This window comes from Leptodactylus fuscus, chromosome 10 (genome assembly GCF_031893055.1).
Source record: "Leptodactylus fuscus isolate aLepFus1 chromosome 10, aLepFus1.hap2, whole genome shotgun sequence".
In the NCBI taxonomy this organism is placed as follows: domain Eukaryota; kingdom Metazoa; phylum Chordata; class Amphibia; order Anura; family Leptodactylidae; genus Leptodactylus; species Leptodactylus fuscus.
This window is the reverse complement of record NC_134274.1, coordinates 53,522,619-53,543,603: the sequence shown is the minus strand read 5'-3', so window position 1 is coordinate 53,543,603 and position 20,985 is coordinate 53,522,619. Positions and strand designations below refer to the sequence as shown.

Genomic DNA, 20,985 nt, shown 5'->3' with positions numbered 1-20,985 from the left:
GTCTCTCAGTTATTCTGGTTCTATAACGGACCAGAAGAATACATAGAATGCTGCAAGTGTGAACATGGCACAAGCAGATCGCAGGTCGCTCGCACGGTTTCTCCGGTTCCGCTTTATATCACGGTGCTGCAAATAAGCAACAGATTATCAAACTTTCTGGATAACCGTATGCCAGATTACCAGATATTGTAGATTATTGCGGGGCAGATTATCAGACTGTCTAGATCATTGAGCATCAGATGTTCCAGATCACTGCGTACGAGTTTCTGGATTATCGGATACTGGATTATAGTAATTTGTCTATACTGTGATATGGATGGAGTTTGACACCAGCAAAGACAAGAATCTCCAGCCCGTCCTCTTCTTATTCCGCCCCAGTCATATAGACATGGCCCAGGCTGTGCCCATGTATGGAATAACCCAGCAGCACCTCCATGTACACAGCCATGCCTGCCTCCTGTTTACCACCACCCCAGTGAGGGGCCAGTGCTGCCCCCTACAGCCCGGGTCACATCCCTTCCCTCCACATGACATCACGGCCAGTAGCAGGCTCCGTCCATTCACCACTATGTAGCCACTGCCAGCACCGGGCACCGCTCCCCTCACTGACAGGCCCGGTAAGTACGTCACTTGTGGTCAGCACAACTCCGAAGTAGCTAGGTGTGAACTCCAGTCCTGCTCACGCCGCCCTCCGCCACTTCCCCCTCCCCCGGTACTATGCCTTACCGCTCTCGGTGAACAAGCTGTCCTGGTTCGGGTCTTTACGGCGGCCGGAGCGGGACGCACCGAAGCAAACGCGTTGTAGCACAGCGCACCCAGCCGCTGCCCAGTCTGCGCTGTCTGCTGGGGCTGACGGGTCAAGGCCAAGGGAGGAGGCGGAGGAGGAGCAGCTGCTGCCATCTGCTGGTTCCCAGGCTCAACAACAACACGGCTCACATCTGAGCAACCTGTGCTCCAGTCATATAAGGGCTGCTACCTGGGAAATGACAGGCACAAATATAGACATTCCCAAAAATGTGCCCACTTCTCAGTTATACCTCCCTTCTTCAGACATGTCTTCTATTAATTACATTAAAGTCCTCAGAAGGGGTCAGTCTGCTCCAAACCCTGCTTGCCAACAATGGCTTTCTGGGAATTGGTGGCACCATTTTTTATTTTTTACATAAACAAGTAGGGCCCGCGTCCTGAATGTGCGCATGGACGCCTCAGGTACGCAAAATTATAATGGAGTGCAGCAAGATTTTGGAGACTTCTGCACCTGGAAGATAAGAGAAATCTCCGGGTGAGATATAAGACTGTCTAGCCTAAGATTCCACATTGTAAAGCTTAGACAGTATGGGACACATAAACTAATAAAATGCACCAGAAATCTAGTGGAATTTGCCCCCAAAAAAGTGTCCGACATGCTTTACACCTCATTTTCTAGGTGCAATAGATACACCAGGGCAGAGTTATTAGGACAGGTGTTTCGTATATCAAGGTCCAAGCGACCAAAGGCCTCTGGATTATCAAGAACCTCGTAATAAATGATGTGTACACTTATATACCAATCAGGAACTCTCTGTATAACTCACACCGGAGAAGTGGTGTGTTATAATATACATATATAATATATATATATATATATATATATATATATATATATATATATATGTGTGTGTATGTCAGCCATACTTACAGCCATACCCTGAATATAGTGATTGATATCACTGAAAACTGCACCTGTTCTGAAACAGCGGAGAATATGTCTAGATGGCATTGAATATAAAATACACACGGCCGGAGATGAAGTTTTTGTGCATCATGTGGATGAAATTATGTAAATGTCATCCACTTATGTGACTGATAATTCCATGAGAGAATAAGCAGCACATACATCATATGTACATGCAACCTTCACATTGATGATCTTACATTGTTATTCCAGTTATTTTGGAATATTATCCCGTTTTTTAAGTTATTGCTCTCTATTTAAGGCAATATTGTGCCGAGTGTCTGTTTTGCTTGCCACACGTGAACCGTACAAATAATGCTAAAGACAAATACAGTAGAGATGAGCAAGTAGTATTCGATCGAATACCTCCCCGTCATAGGTATTCGTGTAAGCGGCCGAACACCAAGGGGTTAAACGCATTGAATATCACTGCGCTTAACCCCTTAGTGTGCGACCGCTTACACGAATACCTATGACGATCAAATACTACTCGCTCATCTCTACAGTACAGCTTATCCAGCTATGCCATCTTGTGAAGGTTGTCAGCAGGATCCAAGCCAGACCAAAATCATATATGTAGATCCAGTAGGGCTGCTCCAATGATCACATAAACCATGTGTAAGAGCCGTTTCCAGCTTGAAACATTTCCACTCAGGACAAGCTTTTACCATAACTTAAAGGGGTTGTCCAGTTTCAGCTAGTAAATGTTATTGTTTTTGTTCTACAGTTTTCCCATATACTTTCTGTATCAGTTCCTTACGGTTTTCTAGATCTCTGCTTGCTGTCATTCATTCTTACTCCCAGTGGATAAAAATCAGTTCATGGTCATGTGATGGACAGACAGGTGCACAGATGTGTCCATCACATGACCAAGCACTCTATATCACATGACCATGGACTGCTTTCTATCCGCTAGGAAGTAGAATGAATGACAGCAAGCAGAGATGTAGAAAACCCCGAGTAATTGATACAAAGTATATTGGAAAATTGTAGAACTTTCATTATCGAAACAATAACATATTTGCAGAACCTGGACAGACCCTTTAATAAAGGTTTTGGATTTTAACCATTGACACTGGAGCTTTTCCAAATGATCTCTTGAAAACTCTGTTACATTGTTTTTTACATTTGGGAATGCAGTGAAGTGCTTCATGGTGCCATCACATCATGTACTGTTTGCTCAAACAACGTGAGTTCAATTGCAGTAAAACCTAAAAATAAGGATGATGTCATGTCAGACCTTGATATTCATGAAGACTGAATGAGATAACTGCTGCACTGAGGTTATGTCCTCCATTTCTCCCAGAACACACTAGGCAAAACAAAGAGCTGTGTAGTCACTAAGTGCAGGCAGCAATGTACAAAACACACCTAAAGGGGTTGTCCAGAGAGTGTAGAATCATTTACTCCTCGTACACATCTGCGTTCGGGGAGTCCGCATGGGGATCCCCCAAACAGAATATCAAACGGATTTGCAAGCGCTGTGCAGTGAAAGCACACGGACCCCATAGACGATAATGAGGTCTGTGTGCTGGCCACATGAATCAGGCAGGAAAGGAGATTGCGAATTACTTTCCTGTCCACATGATCCCTGCGGAGATCTGGCGGCAAGCACACGGACCCCATTATAGTCTATGGGGTCCGTGTGCTTTTACTGGCACACCGCTTGCAGTTGCGTTCAGTATTCCATCTGGGGGGAGGTCCTCATGCAGACTACCCCGGACGGAATCCAAACTCAGATGTGAACGAGGTCTTACCTGTTCTGAAAGCAAAGCCATCCAGCTCTCCATAGCACAGGTAATTAATAACCTGTGAAATGGAGCACAGAAGGAGGGGACGGAAAGACGATCATGTGACGAGGAACCCCCAGTTCTGCTGGAACAGGTTAGTGATTCTACACTCCTCAAACAACCCCTTTAAGTGATACCTGTCATTTCTGGTGATTTTCAAATGTCACATTTGTGTACAGGACATTATATGACTTGTATTCAGCACATACCACCAGACTACATCTCTAATAGTCAGTTTGTTCATAAATTGGTGAATATAGATTAGTTGCTACGATATTCCCATACTCATGGACCCATGCTAAGGACATATGAATACAACCGTAAACCACACCAAAATCCAGTGACCATACAGTTATGTGGGTAAGATTTCAATATTACTAGTGAAATAGTGCGTGTAGTTTCTGTGAATCTCTTTCTTTCCCTGCAGCATCTCCTTCCACTTCATAGACTTCTATGGACAGCATGTAACCCAATCTTTCAGTGAGTTGATAATGTCATCTCTGAAAATGGACTTAAAGAATGAATTCTCAGAGCAGGAGGTGAGAGAAGTAGCTGGCTTGTACTATTGATTTATGTGCACTTTTGTTGAAGAGACATTGGCTACCTAGCTGCTTAAATTTACACCAACACATACAAAAAATACAGCTTATGTACAAAATATACAGTATTGTACCCTTAAATGACAGCCAGATGCAAGCAGGTTAAATAAATATTTGTTTAGGTGGCCACTTTATTACGTAAAGAACAGTGGTAGCGCACAAGACAACCATTTATTTGAGTCTATTTGAACACATGGTTCTTCTCCTCTACAGGTGCCTTATCAGGATCCCCACCATATTCCAGGTACAAGTTGTTATAAGGATATTGTTTAGGAGCCTACAAGGAAAAAAAAAAGGACACGATTATCATAGGTAAAGGATACGTGAACAATAGGACATAAAGCTTCTCTCACTGTGCTCCCCTCCCATCTCCATAGACTTCTATGCTAAAGCTGTCTCCGCTGCGGGCAAATCGCGGTGTTTACATCCCCTGGGGCCCCGGCCTAAAGGACCAGTGTGAAGACAAACATTGCTGTCTATCTCTAGGAAGGTACAGCTTCTACTCCCTGAGGACCAAGTCTGTGACATAGAAGTGGCCTTATGGAAGCGAAGTCTATGCAAATGAAAACAATCGGACTGGATCTTACTATAGAGATCAAAACAATAATACGGGTCAATGTGTGATCTGCTTGTGCTGTAGTTATGTATTCTAGCCATTGCAATTGAACCTAACAATATCAGAGATCAATAACAATAAGGACTCCAGTAGGATATTCTATTGATAGTGGTGACCACTCTGTAGCTATTGTTAAATATTGTGTATGTTAGATGAATAAATGGCGCTTACTAATAGACTTTGTTAATGTTCTGCGCTCTTTCCACACCCCCTTGTTGAGCAAGTCTTTTGTGCTTTCCGCACAGAGGTCCTGTCAGTAAGCCGGTTGCTGACAAAGGGGCATATGACCAAATATGTCACTGAGCCTCTTCTACTCAAAAACAAAGTCCCTGCCATCTACATCTGTGCCACCAAGTATGGCTGAAGTTTGCTTGAATGGAGGAAGCCACACACTGACCACTATTTTAGTCACATGTCCCTCCCATCAGCAGCCATCTTATGGACAAGACCTTCATGCAGATGGCACAAAAAACTGCCAATCATGGGGTCGCAGAACACTAACACAGGGACGACCGCTCTAAGGAGTTAATACACAATAGGATTATGGTTGAACACTGATCATGTAAAATGTATGTGGATGTCCCAAGAGAAAGAAAAAATAAGGCTGCTGGATCTCCTATATGCTCAAGAATGATAAGCCAAAGCTCCATAAAATGTTAGTTTAGTCTTGGAACGATGTACACAGATGTGCAAGGGACAACATCAAGGTCACTGTAAACAACTTCAGGAGCCTAAATAATATATATATAACATGCATTAGCTATATAGAATATTGTTAATTCTAAAATACTTACAACAGGAGAATATGATGGAAACACCTCTCCAATATAGAACAAGACAGCCATTCCAGCGAGGAATGCAACCAACACTTTACACATGTGACCGAATGGCACAGGGGTGGGCGTTGTGTCTACCCGGACACGGATGAACTTATCAAAGTCCCAGTGCATCTATTAGGGGGAAAAAAGGAAAAGCTCTATAGACTACTGAAACATTTAACATAGAGATACATAGCAGCCGCCCGTCACCGCTCACAATATTTCTGGTGTTATTTGGTTAGTAGTAGCAGATAATGCTCCATGAAATATGGTCTTTAAAGGGATCCTATCATTAATACCCATTTTTTTTTGTCCCTAACACGTTGGAATAGCCCTAGAAAGGCTACTCTTCTCCGCGTCGCGGTTCCGTAGAAATCCCGGTTTCCGTCAGTATGCCAATGAGTTCTCTCGCAGCAGTGGGGGTGGGTCCCAGCACTCAAACAGCACAGGGGGGCGGTTCCAATACTGCAAGAGAACTCTCCAGCGCCTCCTCCATCTTCTTCAGGAACGGGCTCTCTTCGCCTCTTCTTCCGACAGTGGCTTCAAACTTCTAGGCCTCGGGCAGCCGACTGTGCATGCCCGCTGGCCACAAGAAAATGGCCGCTTACAATACTGTGTAAGCGGCCATTTTCTTGTAGCCGGCAGACATGCGCAATCAGGTTTGCCCGAGGTCAATCTTATAAGCCAGGAATACCCCTTTGATATATTTCCCCAAGATGCATACACCATGCGACCCCGCAGTATACTTTTTGTCTGTGCTAACAATATACATACTTCTCTTTCAACCAGATACTTACCGGCTCTCCCCAATTTCTCCTAGATACAGCATAGTCCCATGTGTACCAGGGGTCTCTTTCTTCCTGGGATTTGTCAGGCAGCATTGGATAATCACCATATCTATATATAGAAAAAATAATCTCTTAGTGATGACTAATATGTGCATCAATTAAAGGGAAACTATCAGCAGGTTTGAAGGCACAACACCCAAGCAATGTCCACACATCTATCCCTCCATTTAGATGCTAATAACATCCAGGACTCTCTCTCCAGTGATTATGAAGAATGTATATTGTACAGGTGAAGCCAAGGTGAACGCATTGCAAGCTTTAAGACACTAAACACAAGCTTTTAGGAACTGTAATAGTGGAATAGAAATGTAGCAGAGATTCATTTAGCATTTCACGCATCCAAATAACCCTGTCAGTCTATAGCCCCTACCCTTCTAGAAGAAACCACAATTATTCATTTGATTTAAGCTAATGCTACAACACCTACAGATTACACAGGCACAGTGTTGGACATACATGTGTGGCACACGTGTCATTTATGAAGTCTGGAGGCCATCAAAACTAGTCAACAGTGCAGTGACGTGAATAGATGTAGAAGGTTAGACATATTGTTGACACACACAAACTCTCCAGAGCATAACAATTCTAAACAAGGGTATCCATCATCATCTGATCAGTGAGGGTTCAACCTCTAGGACCCCATTGATCCTGATTTGAAAAAATAAAAAAATTATATATATGAGGTGAGCACTGCTACCCCCTCCCCCATTCTCAGGACTTGTCACCAAAGGCCAGATCTCCACTCATCATAAGGGGACGGTGTATCCTGGTGGCTTCACAGAACCCAAATCTATTAGTGCAATTACTAGGTGCAAAGCAATACTATCACCAACACCACCCTTATAAGAGTCTCCTCACCCCATGCCATCATCTGGGTAAGGTTTGTAGTCCTCTAATATCATGTTATACTTCTTGGCCGCAGCTGCCCTTTCTGCTTCTGTCTTGGGGTATGGTCCAGGCAAAAGATCCTTTGGAAGGTCAGATGCTACAAAAACAAAACAAAACAAACACAAGTTTAGAATGTAATCCATTAGTTTGGCTTGTGCCTATTTTAAGATGTTTTATATGTGTTCCACCTCTATGCCAGGAATGTCCATCAGACCACTGATAACACATACTATATATAAATATACACACACAGTATATATATATATATATATATATATATATATATATATATATATATATATATTTAGGAAAGGAGACCAGACAAAGCCGGCAGACACTGAATGGGTAAAGAGCTTGGCAGAGTGAGAATACACTTCTGTTATAGGAGGTTTCACCACCCGAACAATATTTTGCTTACTTATATAGCGCCATCATATTCCGCAGCGCTTTACAGATATTGTCAATCACTTTCCATGCGGCTAGCCATGAGGGGATGGCGAAGCACTGGCATCCTGTCGCAGCATTCTGCTCCTGATTAGGCCAGAAGAATGGCTACAGCCGTCTCAGCCGCAAAATCCATGGGAAGAAGGGGCAACCTCGTGTCTTTGTCCCCGCTAGCGGGGAAAAAAAAAGCGAGTGGCTCTCATTGAAGTCTGTGTGAACTAGCCCTTAGACACTTTATGTCAGTGATAGTGCATAATATTTATACAGCGATGACGGACAACAGAAAACAGCTAAAGGTATGTTCACACTGATTTTTTTTGAACGCTGATCTAAATGTTTTATTCGCTTCTTTCAATGCAGAATGCAAACTTCAGCGCTCTTTGTTATCATTGACAGTCTAGGACACAGTTCATACTGCACCGAAAAAAATAAAAGTGCCCTGGCTCGGCCGTAGATTTCAGCAGCTGAGCCCATGATAAAATGCAAGTGAAATATTTCTGCCATGGATTTGTAGCATATAAGAGTATGTTCACATTGGACAGTATGTCTGCAGGCCTACCAGTAAGTCCAGGGTCAGTCCTATTGGGATTTCCTCTGCCATGTCAGGTACAGGCAATGCTATGAGCTGTATACTGCGCTACATTGGAGCAGTCACTGTGCCGCACAGTGTGAAGGTGACTCGGACACCCTCCGCTTGTGTTTTCTAGAGGACGACCATTGTTGTCTGCTACACGTCACCTACCTGCCCGGACACTACAGCACTGCAGCAGCCGCCCGGCACCGGCTCCCCGTCCTGCTAGAGAAGCCAGGGCAGCCCTGCGGGTCACCGCTGCCAGTAACCCGGCCCTGAGCGCCGCCATGATTACCCAGTCTGCAGTAACCCTGTGCGCAGGCGCAGACAGTACGGAAAGCGCAAAAGGACAATTTCTGTCAAACGTCTGCCTGAACTACGGTGGCTGCTTACAGTCAAAATAAATGTGTCGCGTTTACAGTGCGTTAACTATTTCGCATAAGGAGACTCAAATAGACTCCTGTGGAATTCTTTATGGTGTCAATAGAAAAGGCATTATTGTTTGGTCTGCTTTCATTTTTCCTCCAGTTTGCCTTCAATCTAATCTGATAGCTGAGTAATAAGGATTTGAATTATATAGAACAAAAAAAATACATATTTATGATCATATTCATATTATGTGCATACCTCCCAACTTTTTAAGAACTGAAAGAGGGACAAAGTGTGCGGTGCACAAATTTAGCCCCATCCACTTTTATGTTGACTCCCATAAATTATATGCCCCCCCTCCATCTCTGCCCCCAGATTCATGTCCCCCATCTCTGCCCCAGATTCATGTCCCCCTATCTCTGCCCCAGATTCATGTCCCCCTATCTCTGCCCCAGATTCATGTCCCCCCCATCTCTGCCCCCAGATTCATGTCCCCCCATCTCTACCCCCAGATTCATGTCCCCCCCATCTCTGCCCCCAGATTCATGTCCCCCCCATCTCTGCCCCCAGATTCATGTCCCCCCATCTCTACCCCCAGATTCATGTCCCACCATCTCTTCCCCCAGATTCATGCCGTCCCCCCCCCCCTCATCTGCCCCGTTTCATGGATCCCCTTCATTAAGTTCCACCTCAAAGTTTAACACAAAAAAACACTTATACTCACCTTTTCCTCGCTCCCCCACCGCTCTCTCCGCAGTTTCACTCACAGAGTTGTAAGCGCGATGTGATGTCATCACATCACGCTAACACAGACACTAGTTGGAGCACCGCGGCAAATCAAGGAGCTGAGCTGTGACAGCTCCTTGTTTTAGTCGAGTATGACCTGAGTTGAAATCGGGACATGCCGACCGGGACCATGGGACAGGACACCGAAATCGTGAATGTCCCGCGGAAATCATGACGGTTTGGAGGTATGTATGTGGTAGAAATAATGAACCAATAAAATTAAGTATCATCATGGTTGGGCTGTGTGGATAGTTGAGCAGGTGGTGCAGAGCTTTAGGGTGCATTCACACTGAGTAAACGCTAGCTTATTCTGAACGTAAAACACGTTCAGAATAAGCGGCGTCTAAAGCAGCTCCATTCATTTCTATGGGAGCGGGGATACGAGCGCTCCCCATAGAAACGAATGGGCTGCTTCTTTCACTCCGTGCAGTCCCATTGAAGTGAATGGGGAGTGCCGGCGTGTACGATCCGGCATGAGCAGAGCTTGCCGTATACGCCGGCACTCCCCATTCACTTCAATGGGACTGCACGGAGTGAAAGAAGCAGCCCATTCATTTCTATGGGGAGCGCTCGTATCCCCGCTCCCATAGAAATGAATGGAGCTGCTTTAGACGCCGCTTATTCTGAACGTGTTTTACGTTCAGAATAAGCTAGCGTTTACTCAGTGTGAATTCACCCTTAAATGGTAAAATTCTTATATTCTTCCCTGACTTCACATATACATACCTTCCAACTAGGATTGAGCCGATCTTGACTGTTCAGGATCGATTTTGAAATCCGATTTCCGATAATTTTTCATTCGAACCCGATCTCGATCCCAATTCCGATCCCAATGCAAGTCAATGGGATTTTTTTACTAATCGGAGATCGGATTTTAAAAACGATCCTATTCACTACACAGCATGGAATCTAAAAATTGAACGCTTTAGGGCTCGTTCACACGGAGTAAACGCGCCGCGCATTGTGGCACGTTTACGGCGCGTGTACGCCACGGTTTTTTACGGTGCGCGTGTACGTGGCGTAATCGCGCACCGTAAAAAACGTGGCGTACACGCGCCGTAAACGCGCCACAATGCGCGGCGCGTTTACTCCGTGTGAACGAGCCCTTAATTGTTAGAATTTTTTGATTTTTTTTAAATCACTAAGTAGTCAGAGGATTTGTTTTTTAATCCTCTGGCAACTTAGTCCCCCCTGGTGTCCACTTACCTGCAGAGATCGCTGGTCCGATCCCCGCTGTTCTCGGTCCTCTTCGCCTCGTTGCCCAAAGACATGCTTACCTAGTCACATGACCGTCTGATGTCACACAGGTCCTTCTGAGTACAGGAGTCAAAATTTCCCCCAATAACCACCAGCTCTTATCCCAATTACAGCCTTTTATCTGTTATAAGAGAGGATGGTGATCAGGGGAAAGTTTGTTAGTAAGCAAAACACTTCAGGGGCAGAGCAGGACATGCAGTAAGCCGTGCGGGACTGCGGGACAGCAGTCTAAAATCGGAACTGTCCCGCAGAATGTGGGATGGTTGGGAGCTATGCATATATACGTAAGGTTCTTAGCATATAGTTTGATAAGCTGAGCCCATCTGCCATTTCACGGCGACCCCATTTAGATGGGTCCTTACTCTAAGGCTTTACTTGTATAATAAATGCAGTACTCCCCATATATACTCCACCTATATAAAGGCAGTACTCCCCCTATATACAGTACTACTCCCCCTATATACTCCCCCTATGTACTAAGGCTTTAATTGTTTAATAAAGGCAGTACTCCCCCTATATACTCAGAGATCTTAGGCAGGGTTTACACTACCGTTGGATTCTGTTATGAAGGTGTCCGTTTAAAAAAAAAAAAAAAAATGGACACCTATCATATCAGACACAAACGGACAGTAACTGATGTCTATCAGTTATTGTCCGTTATAAGTCCGTTGCCCATAGACTTCAATGTTAAAAAAAATAATGGACACTGTAACGGAAAGTAACAGTGTGTATAGAAAAAGGTGATCTCCTTGCCCTATAAGGTGTTAATGTAGGGACCAATTGTAATAAGGTTACTAAGTGATCGATGGGATCAAAATGTCATATAAAGTTTCACCACTATGGATAAAATATGAGACATTTTTCTTAGTCACTATTTCTTAGAGGTTTCGGCTAGTTGAGGGAATTATCTAAAAAGGTTGTCTCGTGAATACAACTCCATTCCATATATCACTTTAAGGGGTAATGCATAGTATAGAGTTGGGATGGGGGCTCAGAACCGCACTCTATGAATCAGAATGAAAAGCCTCTAAGTAGGAGCAGCTTCCATTCTGACAGACCTGTTACATCCATATATTCATAGTACCCAACCGTCCTGCATTCTGCCGGGCAGTCCCGATTTCAGACTGCTGTCCTGCGGTCTCGCACTGGGTACCGCATGTTCCGCTCTGCCCCTGAAGTGTTTTACTTATTAACAAACTTTCCCCCGATCATCATCTTCTCTTATAACAGTTAAAAGGCTATAACTGGGATAAAAGTGGGAAAAATACGAAAACACAACTAAAGGCAAAAAAGTTTTAGATGATAATCCAAAAAAAATCAACAATATAGAACATGGACAATGGAATTATCATACGTTAAAAAAAAAAAAAAGATTTATTTGAAAATATTAAAAAACATTGATACAACACAGTGCAGAGACATCAACATATACATATAAGGGGACCAATGCTACCTGTCAAAGAACATACGTGGTAGTTGAAAAATGTAAATATGTAACAAAAATGCAATCCAGCAATGGAGTATGGTGATAAACAATAGCCTTTAGCAGAGAACTCAACATAAGTGAGTGTTTATATGTAGTGAAGTCATAGTGACAGCTTTCATATGGGAGTTAATATAGTTAGCTCTGCATAAGGACAAGTGTAGAAAATACTGTGGATGCTGGAATGAAGTGAAGTAAATGAAGTCAAATCATAAAGCATAGTACATACCACGATAAGAACGCGCCCCGACGCGCGTTTCGCCATAAAGGCTTCGTCACCGCTGGAAGAAGAGAATGAAGAGGCTGTTCCTGATGAAGATGGAGGCGGCACTGGAGAGAGTTCTCTCGCAGCATTGGGGCCGCCCCCAGTGCTGTCTAAGTGCTGGGGCCCTGTCAGGATACGGAGTCGCCACGGTCTCCTTGCTGCGCGGCGTCTCCCTGGGAGACGTGTTAGGAGTTCTATTGGGTGTGCTTAGGTCATTAAGGGTTAATCTTTTCCTTGCCTTCAGTCTCCATGCCGTTAGCCATCAGGTGTGTTTCTCTGCTGCTATTTAAACCCCACCCAGGCATGGATCCTTGCCAGCCATTCACTTTGTGTTTCCTGGTCCCCCTGCTCAGTCTGTTTCCCTTTCTGTTTGTATTCGGTCTGTTCCTTGGTTATATACCCGGCTTGTATTTTTGACTATCCCTTGTCTTTTGATTCGGTACCTTTATTATATCTCCTGGCTTGACCTCTTGCTCGTCTGACCTCGCCTTCTCTTCTGTGTCTTGCTGGGACTTGTGGTCCTCCCTGGTTCCATGCTGTTTAGTCTTTTGTTTTGCATTGCAGTTACACTGTGCTTTCTGTTTAGGTGTGACCCCGTGACTCCAGTCCCTAGGACTTTCAGGGCCTCCTCTTCACTTATCCTAGCCGCCGGGATAGAAGCGTAAGGAGTCGTGGTAGGCGCACTTCAATTAGGAAGTGCATTGGTCTGCCTCATCTCAGATATTACAGCATAGTTATAGCTGCAGGGCCTACGACCCCTTTTGTCATTAGTTGCACAGTGTTGCTTTCCCAGCTGTGTCACTTTACACTGCCTGACCCTGACTCCAATCCTTACAGGCCCACTCCCAGTGTGGCGAGAGAGCTCATTTACATACCGACAAGAAGCGGGATTGTAGGCGAACGGCGGCGCAGAGAAGACAACGAAAAGGTAGGAGAAGAATAGCCTTTCTTATGGCTATTCGGAAGTGGTACTTAGAAAAAATGTTGTCTGAATGATAGGATCCCTTTAAGGACTTTTTATTTTCCATAGATATTGGTGTATGAGGTCCTATTTTTTGCAGGATGAGGTATAATTATTATATATCATATTATATTACTAACTGATTAACTTTTACTAACTCTTTCTAGGGAGTGGATTATGAACACAACTAGCGATGTCTGCCTGTTCGGGAGCTCCGTCCCCCATTCCACTTCAAATATGCAGAGCAGGACTTTTCTCTCTACCGATTTTGGGCAGAAACCTGGTGGACCCCATTATGGTCTATTTTAAGTATAGGGTTTCCATTTTTTCGGTCCCCAAGCAGACCCGAAAAACAGAAACCCCAAAGTTAGTGTGAATCTAGCGTAATAGGTGGTATAAAACCAAGATAGGCAGTGTTAAGATACACCATACTTATCATCCAGCATCAAGCCAAACACTGTGATATATCTGGTGTATTTTAAGACTGTCTAGACCAGGGGTCTCAAACTCAATTTACCCGGGGGCCGCTGGAGGTAGAGTCTGGGTGAGGCTGGGCCGCATCAGGTTTTCCCCAAGTTTTTTTTTTCTAAAAGTCGCCATATTCTGACAGCCATAACTTTTTTTTATACTTCCGTGTACAGGGATGCATAGGGAGTCTTTTTTTTTCGGGGCGGGGTGTTCATTTTAGTTATACCATTTTGGGGAATTGCTTTTGCTTTGATCATTTTTGATTCTAATTTTTATCAGAGGCAAAACAGTGAAAAAATGGCAGTTTGGCACTTTTGACTTTTTTTTCCCACTACGGTGTTTACCGTACAGAAAAAATATTTTTATAGATTTGTAGAGCGGGCGATTTCAGACACAGGGATACCTAACATGTATGTCTTTCACAGTATTCAACTACTTTTATATGTGTTCTAGGAAAAGGGGAGTGATTTGAATTTTTAAAACTTTTTAATTTTGTAAATATTTTTTTTAACTTTTTTTTGCATTTATTAGACCCCCTAGGGGTCTTGAACCACAGGGGGTCTGATCACTATTGCAATGCATTACAATGCAATACATTGCAAAAAAATGCATACCTACCAACTTTTGAAGAACTGAAAGAGGGACAAAATGTGCGGCAAATTTAGCCCCACCCACTTTTGTGTTGACTCCGCCCACTCGTTAATTTTTCATGTGCCCGCACACAGTATAATCCTCCTACAGTCACCCGTAAATTATATGTCCCCCCTCTATCTCTCCCCCAGTTTCATATACACCCTTCATCTGCCCCCAGTTTCATGTCCCTCTTCCATCTCTGCCCCCAGATTCATGTCCTCTCCATCTCTGCCCCCAGATTCATGTCCCTCCATCTCTGCCCCCAGATTCATGTCCCCTCCATCTCTGCCCCCAGATTCATGTCCCACATCTCTGCCCCCAGATTCATGTCCCTCCATCTCTGCCCCCAGATTCATGTCCCTCCATCTCTGCCCCCAGATTCAAGTCCTCTCCATCTCTGCCCCGAGATTCATGTCCCCACATCTCTGCCCCCAGATTCATGTCCCCACATCTCTGCCCCCAGATTCATGTCCCTCCATCTCTGCCCCCAGATTCATGTCCCACATCTCTGCCCCCAGATTCATGTCCCACATCTCTGCCCCCAGATTCATGTCCCTCCATCTCTGCCCCCAGATTCATGTCCCTCCATCTCTGTCCCCAGATTCATGTCCTCTCCATCTCTGCCCCCAGATTCATGTCCCCTCCATCTCTGCCCCCAGATTCATGTCCCCTCCATCTCTGCCCCCAGATTCATGTCCCTCCATCTCTGCCCCCAGATTCATGTCCCTCCATCTCTGCCCCCAGATTCATGTCCCCCATCTCTACCCCCAGATTCATGTCCTCTCCATCTCTGCCCCCAGATTCATGTCCCCACATCTCTGCCCCCAGATTCATGTCCCACATCTCTGCCCCCAGATTCATGTCCCTCCATCTCTGCCCCCAGATTCATGTCCCTCCATCTCTGCCCCCAGATTCATGTCCTCTCCATCTCTTCCCCCAGATTCATGTCCCCCATCTCTGCCCCCAGATTCATGTCCCCTCCATCTCTGCCCCCAGATTCATGTCCCACATCTCTGCCCCCAGATTCATGTCCCTCCATCTCTGCCCCCAGATTCATGTCCCTCCATCTCTGTCCCCAGATTCATGTCCTCTCCATCTCTGCCCCCAGATTCATGTCCCCTCCATCTCTGCCCCCAGATTCATGTCCCCTCCATCTCTGCCCCCAGATTCATGTCCCTCCATCTCTGCCCCCAGATTCATGTCCCTCCATCTCTGCCCCCAGATTCATGTCCCCCATCTCTACCCCCAGATTCATGTCCTCTCCATCTCTGCCCCCAGATTCATGTCCCCACATCTCTGCCCCCAGATTCATGTCCCACATCTCTGCCCCCAGATTCATGTCCCTCCATCTCTGCCCCCAGATTCATGTCCCTCCATCTCTGCCCCCAGATTCATGTCCTCTCCATCTCTTCCCCCAGATTCATGTCCCCCATCTCTGCCCCCAGATTCATGTCCCCTCCATCTCTGCCCCCAGATTCATGTCCCCTCCATCTCTGCCCCCAGATTCATGTCCCTCCATCTCTGCCCCCAGATTCATGTCCCTCCATCTCTGCCCCCAGATTCATGTCCCACATCTCTGCCCCCAGATTCATGTCCTCTCCATCTCTGCCCCCAGATTCATGTCCTCTCCATCTCTGCCCCCAGATTCATGTCCCCACATCTCTGCCCCCAGATTCATGTCCCCACATCTCTGCCCCCAGATTCATGTCCCCACATCTCTGCCCCCAGATTCATGTCCCACATCTCTGCCCCCAGATTCATGTCCCACATCTCTGCCCCCAGATTCATGTCCCACATCTCTGCCCCCAGATTCATGTCCCTCCATCTCTGCCCCCAGATTCATGTCCCTCCATCTCTGTCCCCAGATTCATGTCCTCTCCATCTCTGCCCCCAGATTCATGTCCCCACATCTCTGCCCCCAGATTCATGTCCCACATCTCTGCCCCCAGATTCCTGTCCTCTCCATCTCTGCCCCCAGATTCATGTCCCCACATCTCTGCCCCCATATTCATGTCCCCCATCTCTGCCCCCAGATTCATGTCCTCTCCATCTCTGCCCCCAGATTCATGTCCCCACATCTCTGCCCCCATATTCATGTCCCCCATCTCTGCCCCCAGATTCCTGTCCTCTCCATCTCTGCCCCCAGATTCATGTCCCCACATCTCTGCCCCCATATTCATGTCCCCCATCTCTGCCCCCAGATTCATGTCCTCTCCATCTCTGCCCCCAGATTCATGTCCCCACATCTCTGCCCCCAGATTCATGTCCCACATCTCTGCCCCCAGATTCATGTCCCTCCATCTCTGCCCCCAGATTCATGTCCCTCCATCTCTGCCCCCAGATTCATGTCCCTCCATCTCTGCCCCCAGATTCATGTCCTCTCCATCTCTTCCCCCAGATTCATGTCCCCCATCTCTGCCCCCAGATTCATGTCCTCTCCATCTCTGCCCCCAGATTCATGTCCCCACATCTCTGCCCCCAGATTCATGTCCCTCCATCTCTGTCCCCAGATTCATGTCCTCTCCATCTCTGCCCCCAGATTCATGTCCCCACATCTCTGCCCCCAGATTCATGTCCCACATCTCTGCCCCCAGATTCATGTCCCACATCTCTGCCCCCAGATTCATGTCCCTCCATCTCTGCCCCCAGATTCATGTCCCTCCATCTCTGTCCCCAGATTCATGTCCTCTCCATCTCTGCCCCCAGATTCATGTCCCCACATCTCTGCCCCCAGATTCATGTCCCACATCTCTGCCCCCAGATTCCTGTCCCTCCATCTCTGCCCCCATATTCATGTCCCCCATCTCTGCCCCCAGATTCATGTCCTCTCCATCTCTGCCCCCAGATTCATGTCCCCACATCTCTGCCCCCAGATTCATGTCCCACATCTCTGCCCCCAGATTCATGTCCCTCCATCTCTGCCCCCAGATTCATGTCCCTCCATCTCTGCCCCCAGATTCATGTCCCTCCATCTCTGCCCCCAAATTCATGTCCTCTCCATCTCTTCCCCCAGATTCATGTCCCCCATCTCTGCCCTCAGATTCATGTCCTCTCCATCTCGGCCCCCAGATTCATGTCCCCCATCTCTGCCCCCAGTTTCATGTCCATTCCATCTCTGCCCCCAGATTCATGTCCATTCCATCTCTGCCCCCAGATTCATGTCCACTCCATCTCTGCCCCCAGATTCATGTCCCCACATCTCTGCCCCCAGATTCATGTCCCACATCTCTGCCCCCAGATTCCTGTCCCTCCATCTCTGCCCCCAGATTCATGTCCCCATCTCTGCCTGCAGATTCATGTCCTCTCCATCTCTGCCCCCAGTGTCATGCCGTCCTCTCCTTCATCTGCCCCCAGATTCACGTTCCACCTCCACATTAAACTTACCATCTCCTCCGCTCCCTCGCCGCTCTCTGCCCGCCTCTCTCGCTGACACATGCGGCTGAAGGAAGGAGCTGACACAGGTCAGCTTCTCGCTTCGCCGCTGTCCGCCTCTCTCCCTGACACATGCGGCTGAAGCTGCTTGCGTGCTCGCTTCGCCGCTGCGTCTCTCTCTCGCTGACACATGCGGCTGAAGCGAGGAGCTGACCTGTGTCAGCTCCTCGCTTCGCTGCTACCGCCGGCTCCTGGCTTGTACATCGCGTCTACAAGCCAGGAGCCGGCGACAGCAGCGAAGCGAGGAGCTGACACAGGTCAGCTCCTCGCTTCAGCCGCATGTGTCAGCGAGAGAGAGACGCAGCGGCGAAGCGAGCACGCGAGCAGCTTCAGCCGCGTGTGTCAGGGAGAGAGGTGGGCAGCGGCGAAGCGAGGAGCTGACTTGTGTCAGCTCCTTGCTTCAGCCGCATATGTGTTCAACTCAGATCTGCGTCCTCTGGACGCAGATCTGAGTTGAAATCGGGACATACCTTCCTCCAACCGGGACCGCGGGACATGTCACCCAAATCGTGACTGTCCCGCGGAAATCGGGACGGTTGGGAGGTATGAAAATGTCATTTCTTTTGCAGGCTTAATAGAGCAGCCTGCAAAAGAAAATCACTGCAGACCGGCCAGGGAACCTTTACAAGGCTCCCGGCTGTCATGCCAACGTGATGTCGGCCCTGGAGCATGCTCCAGGCGCTGGCGATCACCGGCAAAATGACCTAGGCGCCTGAGGGGTTAATGCCTCCGATCGGTGCGGGCACCGACCGGAGGCATTAGCGCTGGGTGTCTCATGTGACAGTAGACACCTGGCAGCTATGGCGGCCGCCTGACTTCCAGGCGGCCACCATAGTTAAACACCCGGCGCCCGCCGGAGGCCGCAAACTATCGTCCCAAGGGCCACGAGTTTGAGACCCCTGGTCTAGACTAAGCTTGCACTGTCTAACTATTAGGAAATGTCTGCTGCTGTGCATGTTTAATTCCTCAGAATTCACTACCTTTCCCAGTATCGTACATTGCACACATACATAGAGAAAGAGGTTTCCTTAAGCAGTGCAATGGCATAAACTAAGTACCGTAACTAAACTTACTGGTGCAGCTGTCAGCCATCCATGACCAGGAGGTGGCAGCCCAGCCTAACTTTGATGTTCCCTTCTAGAAAGTGGCAGCACCAGGGATGGAGGGGTTTTATTCTCCACCTCCTGTTCCCCTGCCAATCCATGTCCTACCCTGTCACTCGTTTCCCTCCATCGCCGACATCAGTGAGGAATAGTCAGAGGAGTGTGTTATGTACTGCACTGGTAAAAAAAAATGACTTGTGTGTCCAACTACTGGAAAGTCCACCATTTGCCATTTGGTTAAAGCAGTAGCATTCTGTGCAGTTTGCATATTAGGACCAGACCCCACCACCCAATGCATTCTGTCCCAACTGATCAATATGTGGCCAGATTGTAATGCAAAACAAACCTAGAAATTAGCTTTTATGCAAATAAACACCAAATTAGTGGTATAATGGAGCTTTTTGGTGTATTGTTGGACAGGTCAGAGTAAAGATTAAAGTGTGTGTTGTGTGAAAGTGTGTGTTGCGTGTGTTTTTGGGGAAGGTGAATAAAAAAGTGATGTGAATTGACATAATACAGTGTTATAGGCCAGCCGTAAAAGCATTTAAAGCGATCCTATCATTAAAAGTCAATTTTTTGTCCCTAACACATACGAATAGCCTTAAGAAAGGCTATTCTTCTACATTTAGATGTCTTCTCTGCGCCGCCGTTCCGTAGAAATCCCGATTTTCAGCGGTATGCAAATGAGTTCTCTTGCAGCGCTGGGGACGTCCCCAATGCTGCGAGAGAACTCTCCAGCGACGCCTCCATCTTCTTCAGGAACGGCCTCTCTTCACGTCTTCTAACTTCTAGGCCTCGGGCAAAGCCGACTGTGCATACCTGCCGGCCACAAGAAAATGGCTGCTTACACAGTATTGTAAGCAGCCATTTTCATGTGGCCGGTGAGCATGCGCAGTCGGCTGCCCGAGGCCTAGAAGTTTGAAGCCATCAATGGAAGAAGATGTGAAGAGAGGCTTTCTTAAGGCTATTCCTATGTGTTAGCGACAAAAAATTGAGTTTTAATGATAGGATCCCTTTAACACATGCACAGCTACAAGCAGAATTCCCTGTATTTGCACATGCACAATGCAGATGAGCGAAGACATGGTGACTGATACATCCAATTGTTATACAAGATATACAAGGGCAGCTTTAACACTGGTGTTGCAGCAAGGAGTGAGGTTTACTATGCGAGTGCACATTATTTTAGAAATTTCTTCAGAAGTGGCCAACCCCATCCTCTGCACAATACAGCAATGAACTAGAAAAATGAGGCATTACCCATAATCTATACATGATTTACAGAAATATGATAGGGGACTTCATTATGAAAATACGTGTTTATCCACCCTGACTTCCTATCGACTTCACCCTTACCATTGTACTCAGTCACCCAGTGTTGAATATTGCAGCAAATAGATATAAAATGACAATCTCCCATTTATTTCCCAGGTAATCATGCTAAAACATTTCATACAAAGCTGAATCTGCAGATGCCATTTTCCTACTTTACTCCAGATAGATTGGCCGTGATCGATTTTCATCCTCTGAACGCATTTATTATTGATTTTCAAACTACAAATACATCTGCCTTCATTTTTGTTAGAGTTTTTTGTCCATTTGTGTTCACTTAATACTTGAAGCTCATGTGTCTGTTGTTTAATCTCCCATCACATGCAAGTTGTCTTAGGAAGGCCACCTCTGCATTTCCGATCAATAATTCAGAGTTTTATGTCCGACATTTGCTATAATAATCCAATAATAACCAGTTACAAAGCATCAGCGCTCTTCACATTCGACATAACGCTACATAATACATATTATATTTACAAGTTCACACACAAAATTTTCATATGAGTGCTTATGTCTCTCAATCTCGAAGATCTGTTAACTGCTGAAATACTCTTGCCTCCCCATTACACGCATTTTTCCTTTTGTGATACATTGCTGCTTGTTGTCTG

General features: G+C 46.4%; 2 protein-coding genes across 5 annotated transcripts in view; both read right to left on the bottom strand.

The window, feature by feature from the left end:
• SEC31B (SEC31 homolog B, COPII component) overlaps nt 1-936 on the bottom strand; it is a 61,983-nt gene extending 61,047 nt beyond the window's left edge. For all 4 annotated transcript variants that reach the window (XM_075258161.1, XM_075258162.1, XM_075258163.1 and 1 more), the window contains exon 1: nt 727-936. In XM_075258161.1, the coding sequence (XP_075114262.1) occupies nt 727-900 (174 nt within the window). In that variant the 5' untranslated portion in view covers nt 901-936. The remainder of the gene's footprint in view (nt 1-726) is intronic.
• A 3,269-nt stretch (nt 937-4,205) lies between these two features.
• On the bottom strand, nt 4,206-8,611 carry NDUFB8 (NADH:ubiquinone oxidoreductase subunit B8). Its single transcript, XM_075258256.1, has 5 exons — nt 8,460-8,611; nt 7,244-7,370; nt 6,335-6,434; nt 5,514-5,669; nt 4,206-4,380 (listed from the first exon to the last, which is right to left on the bottom strand). The coding sequence occupies exons 1-5, from the start codon at nt 8,575-8,577 to the stop codon at nt 4,285-4,287; spliced, it is 597 nt and encodes a 198-aa protein (XP_075114357.1). The 5' UTR covers nt 8,578-8,611; the 3' UTR covers nt 4,206-4,284.
• Between the last annotated feature and the right edge of the window lie 12,374 nt (nt 8,612-20,985).